The following is a 15438-nucleotide window of genomic DNA, read 5'->3' as shown; positions in this document are numbered from 1 at the left end:
TTCACATCCGAAAGGTGGCGGTAATGCACGAACATTAGTTTGCATTAAACGACAAAGAAGAAGAATGGTCCGTTGAACGTCAATGGTTGAACGTGCCTACTACTGCTTGAGCATTTAGCTAGCTTTTAGACATGGCCACAGACAAGCCAAACGAAGCGAAAGTTTCATCTTTGGATGAAAATAAAGAAAATTCGCCGGATGGAGGACTTGGACTCGAAAGTATCCTTTTTGCAGTGTTGTGTGTGTTTAGCGCAGGTTTCATTTAAAAGCAAGACTGTCAACTAGCTCTGAAGCGAGCATTAGCCTGTTAGCTAAGGTTGTGTAGGCTACGTGTCACTCTAGAAGACGATGTCAGTGGCAGGCATGGCAGAAGTACTGGACTATAAAAATATAGAAAAAGATAGACAACGTTTATTAATGCTGTTGCTTAGTTGCCTCTTGCCTTTTATAAGTTAAAAGGCAGTCTAAATTACCTTACCGTATATGAACACGCCAATCAGTGTAATTATACTGTCATACAATCCGTGGATGTCTAAGTTAATTAAATATTAATCACAGTAGTAATGCGTATGTATGTATGTATGTGTGTGTGTGTGTGTATGTATGTGTAAAAATACGTTTCCTTCATTGAGAATCGCAGTCTTGCAAATCATTAAGGAGTCCCAGCAGCTGCATGGTCTCAGACATGGAGACTACCAAAGATACAGGTAAGTCTTGTCTGCGATAACCCACATATTATGTTGTTATGCAGTGTTATTATTGGGGAATAATGTGAATGTGGGTAATAGTAAACCATTTTTCACCTTGGACTGCTTATATAATAGGTATGTTGGAAGCATGCTCACTAATTTCCACTTAACTTACTGTAAATGTGCCTTTAATGCCAAACAACACATTATAGTGAGGAAGTCAGCCATGTTTTTTGTTCACAACTGGGACACCCTTGAGGTTGGATCTCATCACAAACTCGTTATAATCCTCAGCTCATTTATTGCCAAAACAATGTTTGAATGTCTTGGGTTGTATGGTATTTGTAAAAGAATATATCTGCTCTTCCCAGGGGCTACTGCTCTCGCAGACTGCGCCGTCTACGGAAGACCCTTGGCTTCAAGATGGGAAACCGACACAAGTTTGTCGGGAAAAAAATAAATGTTGAAATGCTTTCAGACAGCAGGTTATTAATCACATGCAAGTCATTTGACTTTGGCGAATAATGCCTTACCAAAGTCTAATTGTTTGTCTTTTGCAGGTACTTACTGCTGGTTTTGATGGAGGCAGAGCGTGCGTGGAGCTACGCCATGCAGTTGAAGCAGGAGGCAAACACGGAGCCGCGCAAGCGCTTCCACCTGCTGGCTCGTCTACGCAAAGCCGCGAAGCACAGCGAGAAGCTGGAGAAACTCTGTGAGAGCCCCAATGTTGATGCCAAGACAAAACTGGAAGCGCAGGTACTATTGAGAACACTGTGTGCGCACATGCGGAAATTCTGATCCATCGACTGCATCAGACCAAAATGTGGCGCCCCATATGGGTTGTGGTCTAAATGCTTTAGAAGACATACATACTTGCTTACATGTAATTCAGATATCAAATTCAATTCAATTGATAAAGTTTTTTAATGGTTAAGGGTGATTCATCGACTACATCGATGTAACGATTTATGTTGGTATGATCCAACTGCATCTATCTTTGTTCAGCAAGTTGCCATTCCAAATGACATATATTGATCTAACATTGTTTAAAAGGTAACTAATCGATTGCATCAATACTAGGAAATAAAGCATTGGATTTAAGCACGACAGGCTTTAAAGGATGTGAGTTTTTTAATGATAAAGACGTTAAACGTTACTTGTGTAACAGTTTGTTTTGGTGTAAGTTGAGTGGGGTGTACTGATGACGTGATGTAAAGGAGACTGTTGTGGTTACAGTGCGGATGTAGGAATGTTACAATCTCCGGAAGTAGGAAACGGTAAAATCTGACTGCACTCATTTAGGTGAGTCTGTGGGGACGTCTGTGAAAATGCAGCTTTTTCATATAATATCTCGAATATTTTCTTCGTATACATGTTTGTTAGGTAGATTACTTCTTCCGCTTCAATTTTGTATTGGATTTATACTGAGTGTTGGACCACATAGAGTCATACGAGTGCTTTGAAAGTTCAGTCCAACTTTAAGCCTTTCAAACTCATGGATTGGAGCTTCAGGACAAGATAAAAGTTACAGTATGGAGGATATAAATTCACTTTTAATATCTGTAAAAGAAATTTCATTAATCTGATGGTGCGAAATATGTTTTTTCTGACCCTGAATTACTCTGTATATGCAATTAGTAGTGTGGCGTGGAAACGAATACAGCATGCTGCTGCAGTGCGGTGTGAAATTTGCTTTTAACTTCTTCAATACTTGGGGTAGAGACGTGAATGAGGTATCAAATTAAAGTTTAAGTCATGTTTTTTCAGATAGAATTAATCACAGACTTGATTTAGTTCAACCTGTGAATTCAACCTGAAGTGTTAGTTGCACTTCATTCAAATAAAATGTGATTGCATTTGCCATCAATTGTTCTTGACTTTTTTGTTTATATCCGTAATTAATTTATACCTAATTCCCTTACAAAAAAAAAAATGGGAATTTAGGAAACTACACCTGCACAGTCCAGTATCCAGGTACACTAAGTCCCCAACTTACGAACACCGACTAACGAACATTCGCGGATACGAACACAAGCCGACTGGTCTATATTTTATTTTATTTTGCTTTGTAGTCGCTCAATCATTTATACTGCTACTGTACATGCTTGACCAGTAGAGGGAACTGTCACACTGCTAATGGGACCAACAGGGGCAGCGTTAGAGCTAATGGGACCAACAGAGGAAGAGTTAGACGCTGGGGAGATAAAGCTAAATGGAAAGCTAAATTATACAACCCGGACAGAGCGTGTGATTAAAGTTTATGAACAGTTAATAGGCCTGCTTAATTCTACACCACCCACAGAACACTACCTCTTTTAGAAGAGTCTAACGACGACGACGATTTGTCCTTTTTTTCAATAACTCCTCCAACTCCACCACAACGACGTATGCTCGGCCACTCCTCTTCAAAGGTAAATAACATTTATCATTACGTATTATTATATCACTTTTATTATTGTTTTTTTCATTAATTATCCTCGTTTAATATTAAACTCATATTTACATACATACACATATACTGCATATGTATACACATACATGTCGTACCTATATAATTGGTAATATTACCTCTTCCCCGACTTAAGAACAATTCGACTTAAGAACGGTCGTCTAGAACCAATTGTGTTCGTAAGTTGGGGACCTAGTGTATTTATTTATTTAAAGTTACAGAATCGATTTAAAATGAGTGAATCGTATTGTTCTAAATGAACCAATATTGTCATTGAATCGTATCAGCAACCACGAATCGTGATACGAATCGAATCGTTATGAAAACGAATCGTTACACCCCTAATAATCGGTTTATAATAAGTCTTGCATGTACCCCTTTGATTGGCAGCCATGTTTTTCAGCCAATCTTGCTCAAATTTTATGCTTGTCAGTCTTATAAAGGTGTGTACTACATTTTATGGGGATTCGACTAAACACCCTAAAGTTACAGTGAGCTGTACGAAAATGTTCACGTCAGTCCAACTTATGGGGTCAAACTTTGAGGTTTTAATAACAGCACCCTTTAATGCCCTTTACTGCCACCTTCATTACTTGGTCATGACCGGTCATGGGTCTTCTTGCTCTTTCTCCTTAACAACCATTGAGAGTCTCGTTTTTTTAACCTGCAGGCCTACACTGCGTACCTTTCAGGCATGGTAGAATTTGAACTGCAGGAGTGGAAGCGTGCCATGGAGGCTTTCAACAAGTGCAAGTGAGTCTTTTATTTATTTATTTTTGCTGTGTCTTTTTATATTCTCTTATTATACATTAATTTCATGATGGCCAAGGAATACAAAGAAACATGACATTAAAGTCACAACTTTTTTTTCAGAACCATCTACGAGAAGCTGGCCAGTGCATTCACTGAGGAGCTTGCGGCGTTGTATCGGCAGCGTGTAGATGAAATATCGCCTAACATCCGCTACTGCGCTTACAACATAGGTGATAGCGGTTGACGGCTGAGGAGCACGACCAGAAACCGGTCATGCATTGTAAAATCATGCGCACTAATATCTGTTTGGCCTTCTGACCAGGTGACCAGAATGCCATCAATGACTTGATGCAAATGAGATTGACTGGAGGAGGTGGCGGCATGATGGCTGAAAAACTAGAGGTGACAACATTGCTGACACAATAATACATTGATTGTTCAGTAAATATTATGGCAGTTTCATGAACAGCATTATTCCTCCAGTCCCTGATCACTCAAGCAAGAACCAAGCAGGCGGCCACCATGAGCGAGGTGGAGTGGAGAGGACGGAGTGTGCCTGTCAAGATTGACAAGGCCCGCATCTTCCTTTTGGGTCTGGCCGACAACGAGGCTGCCATTGCTCAGGTCAGTACTTCAGGCTTTAGAAACATGTAAACTTTCTCCAGCTCAGAAGTTGTTTACATGACACTATTTTCAACTAAAAACAGATTAAGACTGTGTTATTTGGGCCATTCTTTCATGCAGATGTGGGCATTTTGACGTTATTATTGCTTCAATGTAAAAGGTCTAAGCAAAAGGTATACACAAGTGTAGAGTAGAGCCTCTCTAATGGAGGTTATGATCCAAGACAACCAGCAAAGAGCAAATAAACGTTGTAATGGAGACGCCCATAAAAATGTATTATTTTTTACATGCTACTGTAATATAGCCTGGGTTATGCTACTCCGTCAAGGTGCCACCGTACACTACACAGGCTCGCTCCTCTCTCCCAAATACCCCTGATAGCTCGAGCTTGACTTTTCCTTTGATTTCGGATCAACATTTCCAATAAAAGTGAATATTGTAAGTATTAGATTAGATTCAGCTACAGTAACCCTCTTACCCTCTTCATCTCTTTAATTGCCATTGTTCGCTGGTGACGGAGGAAGCTAATAAGATAAATCCAAACTTAAGCCATAAATATGCATCACGCATTTCGGGGAAAAAACTGGAAAAAAAAGCAAAGCTGGGCAGGTTTTTACACACATTTTTCTAGAAATCAAAATCTGCGAATTTGTTGTGAACGCTGAATCGTAAATATGCAAGGATCCACTGTATACGCTTGTATACGTGACCAGGGGCATAGCACCAAATCGTAAAGGGCCACCCACCTACCCTAAAATTTGGGTTAAAATGGCCTTAAAGTGCTCATGACACCAAAAAACAATAACAAAATAAAAGTACTCACTTAATAAAACGATTTTGTCATACTGCTGTTTTCTGCCAATAAATAACTATACAATACGAGTGAAATTAATTTGTGATTTTTCAAACGCCCTCCAGCGACTTTTCTGAACCGCTGCCATTTTGGCTGTGACGTCACGATGAGAACAAGTTCCTGCACAGATTCAAACAAACACAGCCATAAACGCACAGCAAAGCCAAGGAAGTGAAATATTCACAACAATAACACAAAAATAACATTCACTGATATTGTGTTGAGATGAGTATGCTATAACGCATGCAAAAAATGGTCACAAGTATGTTGTTTGGCTCAAAGTGTTTGTCTCTGACAACTCTATAAACAAGATATAAACAATTTTGCACGAAAATCCATATTATTATAATACTCATAGGATATTAATAGAGAATATTTGCAGAAAAAAGGTGAATATCGAAATTGACTGACTGCCACCTTGGCATGCCTTTCCACGGTTGAGCTTCTGAGTTTTTGAGTTTTTATTTCCATCTTCATCAGTGCTTGTGCTTCCCCTGGTCTCAGTCAAGGAAAGATAATGGGGGCAGCTGATGGTATAAAATTATTCTCCGGTAATACACATTCAAGCCCAACTTTCATTCATCTGAGATGCAGTATCAAAAAAATTGTCCTTAAGTTTTCCGAAATACCAAAGCGTTGGCGCGGTGAATGGTGTCTTTTGGAAATGTGAACAAGCGTACTCCGTTTTACTCCAGTGCTCCAGCAAAAGTCTTCCACACAATGAACATGCATAATCTAAAAAACAATATATTACAGAAATTCATCCAAAACTGCACCACAACAATGCAGAAAGCATTATGGTCAATGAGAACTTCCAGGTAGAAGGGTTCTCAGCGAAACGTAGCTTCCTCCTCCAGTCTCTGGAAGTATTTGTATTTGTATTTGTACTTTATTTATCCCACAGCGGGGAAATTCACTTGTTACAGCAGCAAGCAAGATACGCAAGTAAAGAATACAGTGTAAAGAATACATATTGACTACAACATGTAGTCAATATAGGTCAAGTAAGCTGGTTTCAGTGATGAAAAGTGTAAAAAAAAAAAAAAAAGTAAATGTTTCAGCATTGGAGCACACATCTAACTCAGGAAATATGCCTTTTAATGTTATTTTTCACGGCGAAGATTAACAAGACGTTTTCTGGTGTCTTCAGCACTTGAAGGTGTGTGGTTGTAGTACCACCTGTTGCTTTGGCATGCCCTTGCACACAGTTGACTGTTAACACCTTGACTAATATTCCGTTTCACCTCGTCCTTTTGTAATCCCAATACAGACAACTGTGTGAAAGGGTATTCATGCAAACATTCCCAAACATTCAAGGGGTGTCACTGTCCTCGTTACTGTCTGCTGTGGTGAGCCAAAACCACTTCAAGTCATTCGTCTATTTTTTTGTTGAGCACATTGTGGGCACGCCCATCACACCCTGTGGCATGCAGCCCTGCTCATCATACAACTGCATTCTGTGCATATCAGTACACACATGAACGCAAGACTGCACCCAGATCGTGTGTGACGTAATAGTACTGTCATTTAACTACCTTTTATTACATGCAGAAGACCAGAAATTATTACAGTGCTTGTTGTAGATGTGCTCAGCAGAAATCAGAGCATGTCACATGGACACTTCAGGCCCTTCTTGTCTTTTACACATGGTAGACCTCTAGTGTTTGGCCGTACGTGTTTCCTGTAGCAAATAGCTGCATTGATGGCTCCTTCCCTTCATCCGTCTGCAGTATCAACCACAGGGAATGTACAACAGGTAGAGCCAGTTGTGCTGGGCGTCGCCAGGGTTTGGTACTGAGTGCGTGGCGTTAAGCCCCTTACATGCATGTGAGCACACCTCCTGGGCTTGTCATACAAATAGTATTTTGTAGCATCAAGTTTAATTCAACGAATAGTTTTAAAATATATTTTACAATATTTTACTTATAATTTCTGTATTTTTAAAATAATTTATTTTATCATTTCTATAATAGAAAACATTTAACACATATTTATTAAATATTTAAATGTGTTTCTGACAATTGTATACTGTAGATGAGTGACACAAGCGTATTGTATGTATTTGCAAGGTAATCACAATGATTTGAACCTTTTATAAGCTGTGTGCAAGAACGCATCAGCAGCCTGCTGGACCACATACCACCACGTCCTCCTCCTTTACTTTCTTCACCATAGGTGCATTCCTGCTTCAAGTCTCGCACTGTTAACCTACTACAGTTTAAGAAGCCTTTGTGATTGTGTGATTGACTTTTATGAGTTGAATCACGTGGAAAGTGAATGCTAGTGTTTCATATCTCCACTTTATGCCGTAACCGCAGAACAGCATTGAAGATTAACACCGGCTTCCCAAATTCCTCTGCTGGTGCTACCCATTTGTTGTGACTCATTCTTGTTTAAAGGCACTACTGTCTAAAAGTCATCTGATGATGGTGTAGGTCAGAAGTCGGCAACCTTTAGCGTCAAAAGAGCCATTTTGCCTCCTCTTCCAGTCAAGAAAAATGGTCTGGAGAGGCACAACATGACACAGCTTTTAAACTTTTAAGCGTTTTAATCATTTTCAAATTGTTCCTGTTCCAACAACAGAATTCAACTAACAGAAGTGCATAGTGCATGTGTATGCGTTCCTCAGTTTGTGTAAAATTAGAAGAAAAGGTAGCCAACATTAGCATAAAAAAAGCCCATCAGAGTTCGCGTATCAGTGTGTTTGCTCAATATCATTTACATCACTTGACTCATCACAATGCAATTCAATGCGTGCACTGAATGAATGTCATCAATGTGCCTACTGGTGATGTTTGTTTCTATTCTATTGGTCTTTGCAGGGAGGAGCATTTCTTTCATTTTCTGAATAATTAACAATAATAATTTGTTTATTTTTTTAATTCAGAGAATAGATGCTGTGATATTTTTATGAATGATTTGTTCATTTATTCTCCATCTGTGTATGGCTCCAGTGCAGTCACAACGCTAGCAGCTGTAGTTCAGTTAGGAACCTTCATCCACTTCTTGAAAGTTATGTTTGCTCTACTCAACCTTCCGTAGTAGTTCCGAAATCGCTCCCTTAGGCCCATCTGCGGTTGGGTACTTTTCAGAAAATGTCTTTCAACGTTACATTTTCTGTTTTTTGCTAATTTATCGCCACATATCAAGCACTTGGGTGGGTAAGCCAGCGTCATTGGCAGTCAAGGCAAAGGAACATATCCATTCAGGATTAAACTCGTTATTTTCTTCCGATATTTTTCTTTTTAGGGACGTATTCATAGGTATAGATAGCTTACTGCGGGGTTAGCACACTGTTGACGTCTTTTTCATGTCTCACTGCCTGAACAATCTGAACCCTTCCCTTGCTCATCCAGTCAGCAGTCAGAACACAGTGTAGACACATTCACGGACTAGCGGTGAGTCGGAGATTTCAAACTCTTTTTCAAAAATGCACATTTCCTCTTCTACGGAAAAATCACACAGCTCGGCGTGGAAGTCGCAACAATGAGGCTGAAGAGCCAAATGCGGCTGTGGAGCCACCAGTTGCTGTAGGGGAGGCATGGTTTAGCCCCTTATACAGCAGGAACAATGTTGAGTTATCTTAGTCTGTTCTAAAACCCACCATGTCTGACAGCCTGAAACATGTATTTTTTTTTTTTAATAATCAGATGTTCTTGTTTATCCTGTTCTAAAAAGGCAGCCAATGAGGAGACCAAAGAGCATCTATATGAGACGCTGCTGGCCGAGTGCAGGGACACCATCCAAGCCGTGCGAGAGGAGCTCAAGACTGAGGCGGTACGATAGACTGTATATACCTGAGAGTTAACATTTGATTGACATCTTGGTAACAGCTAAGGTGTAACACTAATAGGAGAACAATGTTTCTTGTTTTTTCTTTGATTATATATTGCTTGTTCTTGTAGAAGCAGCGAGAGAGGAGCACTGATGGTGACAATGGCAAAGTGTCCAATATGCAATTCCTGCACAGGTGCTTTGTTTGAATTCATTATACTCTATCATATTGTTATACTGTATTACTTATGTACACCCGTGGTTCTCAATAATTTTCTGCCGTGCCAGAAATGTATTCACCCAAACCCACCCCCCGACCAATTTGAAATTCTATTGAGAACCTGTAATATTAATTTATTTATCTGTACAAACCACTGTATGAGATGCTGACATTCGAGTATGAATAAAGACACTAAGAGACCTGCCAACCTTAAAAATTCATAATATGAGTATAGTACTCCTTGACTCCCCCTGCCCCTGACACCTCACTGCGCCCACTATTTGAGAAGCACTGCTTTATGCATTACACTGCAAAGAACCAGGCAGGCATTGGTGATGTGGTGTTTAGTGCCTTGCTCAAGTGTACATTGACAGCAACACATGGACCTTTTTAGGGGGTCTAATGTTTTAGTGGTGTCTTCTCCTAGCTACCTGACCTACATCAAGCTGTGCACGCTGGTGAAGCGAAACGAGAGCATGGCACACACTCTGCAGGCCAAGCTGAAGGAACCTGAGGCGGACGAGAACAAAAGGGGCCCTCGCCCACAGGACCTCATCCGCCTTTATGACATCATCTTGCAGGTAAGTGTATTCGGCCACAATATACAGAATCTCAGAAACTTGGGTTTGCGTTAGAGCTGTAAGTGTACAGCTTGTATAACAGTATGAATTTGCTTTCTACTAAGAGTGACTCAAAACACAGCCATTATTGTCTCAATAGCTGTAACCACAGCTAAGTACGAAGATAATTGTGTCTTACCTACAGTTGTGTGATGATTGCATTGCCATGGTCTGGGGCTGCATGAGTGATGCCGGCACTGGTGAGCTGTAGTTCATTCAGGGAAACAATGATAACAATGGAGCTCACACTAAATGTTGACACTTTGCATATAGTTTGGCCACTGTGAGGTTTAGTCACTTGTGTTTTCAGCTATTCAGACTGATAATTACTGTGTTTTTAGTCATTTTCAGTCGATAGTAAATCTATACTGCTATACAGGTGTACACACCTGTGTGAGCTACTGTACTACTACTGCATGCTAGTCTATATGCATAGGAAGCTGAATCTACTTATGACCTCTTTTCTTCCTGGCCCAACAGAGTCTGGCTGAACTCTCCTCCCTGCAGGGTCTGGAGGATGATCACACCTTCCAGAAGGAGGTGTCCCTCAAGACTCTGGCCTACAAGGCCTATAGGTCGGCCACTTTTACATGATACACGTCTCACTAATACGCTGATACCTTTTGATATTCTCTTATTTCTTCGTCTTATTTGCGCTGTAGATGTTTTTATATAGCCCAGTCATATGTTCTGGTGAAGAAGTGGAGTGAGGCTCTGGTGCTCTATGAGAGGGTGCTGAAGTATGCAAAGGAGGTTCAGTCCAAGGCCAAGGGCATGAACAACAGCTTTAAGGTCGGTATCAACAGCTTTTAATGCCAGTCAGTGTGGTGTCATTTATGGTGTGTGTATCAGCAGGACCTCCCTGATGTTCAAGAGCTCATCGCTGAAGTCAATGCAGAGAAATACTCTCTTCAAGCAGCTGCTATTTTAGGTGATGACTTCTGCACTGAAAGCTACATTGATGAAAGTACATTTTTGACACAAATCTGATGAACTTTACAGACACCGATGATACGATTGAAGTTCCTGCTCCACAGCAAGTCAAAGACAACACGGTAAGAGAAAACACCTAGCTATACCATGAGTATAATCTAGTAATGCCGTCGCTCCTACTGCAACATATTTATAACCACCAACTTGCATAATTAACGCAAACAATTCTTTCAATGCACTTTCAGTTGTATAATATAGTAAATATAAAGGCAGCACTTTTGTTTTTGCTCCATTTTTCTAAACTCAAAGATGTAAAACTTTTTGTATGTGCACAAAAGGCCTCTCAAATATTGTTAAAAAATCTGACAATCTGTGTTAGTGAGCAGTGTTGAAGCATAATGTAAAACAAATATACATTTACTAGACATACAGATGCCGAATACGAATAATGTTGTTTTTTTTAACTTTAAAACAGCCAGGGGAAAAAAGAATGCAGGTGTCATTTGATATAATGTTCTTCACCTTGTGTTTCCTTAATTACCTTACATGGCAATGTGTAATGTACTTAAAATATGCTAAACTGCTAAATATAATTAAAGAAAAACAGCCAACATCTCAGTTTTGTGTTCTAAGTGACAAAGCAAATTATTTGTAATTGTTGTGATGTTATTGTTACCTTCAGAATATGCTGCCGGTCAAACAAAAATAGAAGCTGTGGACTGCAGATGGCCAATTTTGGACACTGTTGCTGTAGAACCTTGTTTGCTTGTAAAGAAAAAGATATAAAATATACCTGCATGTATAAATATGTATTGGTGTGGACGTGATCATCTCTTTCCTCCTCGCAGCCTCTCTGTGACCGCTTGGAGACATTCCGCCTGGATCCCTCCCTCGTCGGGAAGCAGCCCAACCTGGTCCATTTCCCGCCTGACTTCCAGCCGATTCCCTGCAAGCCTTTGTTCTTCGACCTGGCTCTCAACCACGTGGCCTTCCCGCCACTGGACGATAAGGTGGAGCAGAAGGTGAAGGGCGGCCTGACAGGCTACATCAAGGGCATCTTTGGCTTTGGCAGCTAAGAAGAGGCCTCTAGACCACAGCCTCATCCCCTTATTATTTGTTAGAATTGTTCGATTCTTTTGAATGATGTGCAGTGCCTCCGTGCAACATGGACGGATGAATTTTGTTTCAGGCAAGGAATTTAGGAAAGCTTTAATAGTCAACCTGCCATTTTTAACAGTACATTCAGTGTGCTTTTTCTCTTTTTAACCCGACTTATCTGGCTGGGTGACATTCATTTTCACAGCCAAGTCCTGTCTGTTATTTTGGATAAAAAGCACTCAATTGTTTTTGTTTTGGTTTGAAATTGATTTAAACTTTAATGCGGCATCATAAGTCATGGCAAAGTATTTTTTTTCCCTCACTGTGCACATACAATCACTGCAGGCTCTTAGGTGTTTGGTGATGTGATGGGTAAAAGGAAGTTGCTTGTTTTGTTTTTTTTTATGGATTTTTTTTAGTGGCTACCCACTGATATGCTTTATTATGTTGACCATTTTTTAAAGAAAATAAGCTGCTTGAGTTACATTGCCTTCAAGAAGACCTGTTGGTGAAGGTCTCACTATTTCAATGTGGCGCCGTGACTCTTTATTTGACGTTTGAGTCTTCTCCCCCAAGAAAAGCCAGTTTTATCTCTAATTAATCAGTTAGCCTGCTCACACACACCCTTTGTTGTGTGTCTTTGTTGAAAAGAATGAAGACAGACTTGTCAGAGTACCATATGTCTAAATAAGTCATTGATGGGACATTCTTTAAGCAAAAGAACTGATGATTTTTGACGTAATTAAACAATAGCTGCACCAATACATAGATGTGTATGGTTGCCTCAAGTGTCACGTGTTGCATTTGCAAAGTTGGTGTGTGTGGGTGTGTGTAGTGCATGGGATGCCTCAGCTAGGCGTGAATGTTGTTTATGTTGTGTACGTTTTCATAGTTAGGATTAATAGTAAAGGTGTGTTGGGTAAAGACACAAGTTACCAGACAAATTACAGTCTTCAACATCACAGCAACTCAGGTGTTCCCTTTCTGGAAGCATCTCAAGCTGTTGTCTGACACACACACACGCACACACACGCACACACACACACACACACTGCCACCAGGCAGAAATGTGCCCTGCCTGGATGGACTGAAGATTATTGTGTGTTGAAATATCAAATGATAAAAAAAAAAAAAAAATGCACCAAATCCTTTGTGTGGCTGCTGATACACATAAGAGTTCAAATATGACCGTAGATACCACCTTGCATTTTCTGCTGCTATGCTTTTAAATCCAATGTTTGCTTTAAGCTCTAGAGACTTAATTGTGGATTTCTGTCTTATTGAGCCACTTTAATCCACAACGAACACTATTAATTCAGTATACGCTCATGAATGAGAATACAAGCGCACTATGAAAAAATCTGTCTGCACAGTGGAAAAAATGCTCACATTCTGGCAACAATGTAGTCGGGCCACACACTGTAAGTATTCAACAGTTGACGTCTGACACACAAAGAGTGACTTCCTCGCCATCATTGCTAGACAGTGTTGGATTATTCCAAGATTTGCTTATCATAGCTGAAGTCAACATGGAGGATATAATTCAATCATTTAAGAGCCTGCAAAGGCTTATTTTGTATGGAAGCTTCTTGTGCCTGAAATTCATACAAAGCCAAGTACATATGAATTAATAAAAATGTGAAATAATGTATTACATTGTCTATTACTTTACTTTATTGTTAATGATTTTATGTAAGTATGAACAGTACTTGGTAATCTTTGATTAATAATGCACATTTAATTTATTATACAATTGATCATATATGTATATTAAAATGCTAATCTTAAATGATTACAGTATTGAACTTATTCATGATTAATTATGCATTGTGAAATTATTGAAAAATTGTCTTTAGATTTTCTATTTTATATGTGAGTATGATGTAATTTATTTTGTACAATAAGTGAATAAATAGATATTTCATAAAATTTTACATGTATTCAAAATATATTTTTAAATTAAATAATTATCTGAACTTATTTGAACATGTTTTCTGTTTACATTTTCAGTTTATTTAATATTTATTTTCATGTCAATTTTAGTTTTTAATCTCAGTGCTTCTCAAGATAGTGGGGAGGGCCGCCTAGGGAGTGTGAGAGGCAGGGGGAAGGTTACTACTGTATATCCTATATTATACCTGATGGTGCCAGCAAGTCATACAGTGGTTTGTACAGATAAATAAATACTACCAGTTAGAAATAATATTTCAAAAGGGGGGCGGGCTAAAATAGTTCTGTTTCCTGGGGGGCAGAATAACAGAACCATGTGGTTTAACGGCATTTTATTCACTTAATGGCCTTAGTTCACAAGGCATCCATGATTCATTGAAAAGCATAGGAAAAAACACCACAACATCTAAAATAAATGAGCGAAAGGAAAGTTGGGTGGGTGGAATCATACATTTTGTAAAGTGCTGTATTGGCCATGCAGCACGAGCACGTGTTAAGGCGCCCGGTTCCACTGCATAGTCATGGCTCGGCTCAACTCTACTCATTTCGGTTTTCACTTCTAAATCTTACAAAAGCCGAGCTTCTTTGAACGCATCAAACGCAATAAGCCATGCCAGCAAACAAAAAGATAGGCTTCTGACAATGAAAAGAAAATCTTTCATTTTCAACATGTCAGCCTTTTTACTCAAGAGGAGACTATGGAGTCTGAACTCTACAGCAGCATCCCGAGTTAAGGCAGCAAGATAAGCTAACATGTTCATTTTTGTCATTTCTTCCAGTCTTTTAGTCTGTGTGTTGTTTTTTTTTTTTATAAAAAGCTGTTTCCTCAGTCACTTAGCTAGATCTACTTTCGAGGTTATTATATATACACATATTTATCTATATATATCCAAATATATATAGATACAGTATTTTTATATATACTGTATATGCTAGCTGTGCTGTGCTGTGTTGTGCTATGCTATGCTAACTACAGGTAGGGTGTGTAAATTGTTAACCGTGTGCTGACAAGGAAAGTCGCTCAGCTGCATTCCCCCTACCGTTCCCTTTGTTGCTTTCTTACACTCAGACCAATGACTTACATTCTTTTCATAATGGACTTGGTAAAGTATTAGACATACCTAATGATTACATGGTAAAGTATTAGACATATCTAATGATTACACTAAGACATCTAGAATACATAGGGTTATGTAATCAACTTCTTTCATTCACGCTTCACTGTTGGCGCATGAGTGAAGTTTATGGACTGCACACCCCTTTGCATTTTGCGCTGGTGGATTGCAACCAAATTGTAAGTTGATTATCAAAATTCAGAAAGAAGAAACCAAGCATATAGTGTGCAATTTATTGAAAATTGCATTAAAAGTCAAACCGAGGAAAAGTAAGGGACGATGGACTTGGAAAAGCTAAAATCTGTCTTTCATGACATTTACGCTGTCATGATGACTTCCTTGACCGCAAAGGCGAAAAGT

General features: G+C 39.3%; 1 protein-coding gene across 2 annotated transcripts; it reads left to right on the top strand.

Moving 5' to 3' along the window:
• Positions 1-67: 67 nt before the first annotated feature.
• srp68 (signal recognition particle 68) lies at positions 68-13882 on the top strand. 2 transcript variants are annotated; one of them, XM_054780398.1, is made up of 16 exons: positions 68-219; positions 641-707; positions 1061-1174; positions 1250-1445; positions 3809-3891; positions 4012-4121; positions 4214-4293; positions 4375-4515; positions 9047-9145; positions 9274-9338; positions 9790-9943; positions 10463-10557; positions 10645-10774; positions 10835-10913; positions 10985-11037; positions 11764-13882. In XM_054780398.1, exons 1-16 carry the CDS (start codon positions 132-134, stop codon positions 11989-11991), a joined length of 1782 nt encoding a protein of 593 aa, XP_054636373.1. In that variant the 5' UTR covers positions 68-131; the 3' UTR covers positions 11992-13882. The 2 variants fall into 2 exon arrangements, with proteins under 2 accessions (XP_054636373.1, XP_054636374.1); XM_054780399.1 differs by having other exon boundaries at positions 10838-10913; positions 11764-13880.
• The last annotated feature ends 1556 nt before the right edge of the window (positions 13883-15438 follow it).

Source organism: Dunckerocampus dactyliophorus, chromosome 6 (assembly GCF_027744805.1).
Source record: "Dunckerocampus dactyliophorus isolate RoL2022-P2 chromosome 6, RoL_Ddac_1.1, whole genome shotgun sequence".
NCBI lineage: Eukaryota > Metazoa > Chordata > Actinopteri > Syngnathiformes > Syngnathidae > Dunckerocampus > Dunckerocampus dactyliophorus.
The sequence above is the reverse complement of the archived record's forward strand: the minus strand, read 5'-3'. Positions and strand labels throughout refer to the sequence as shown.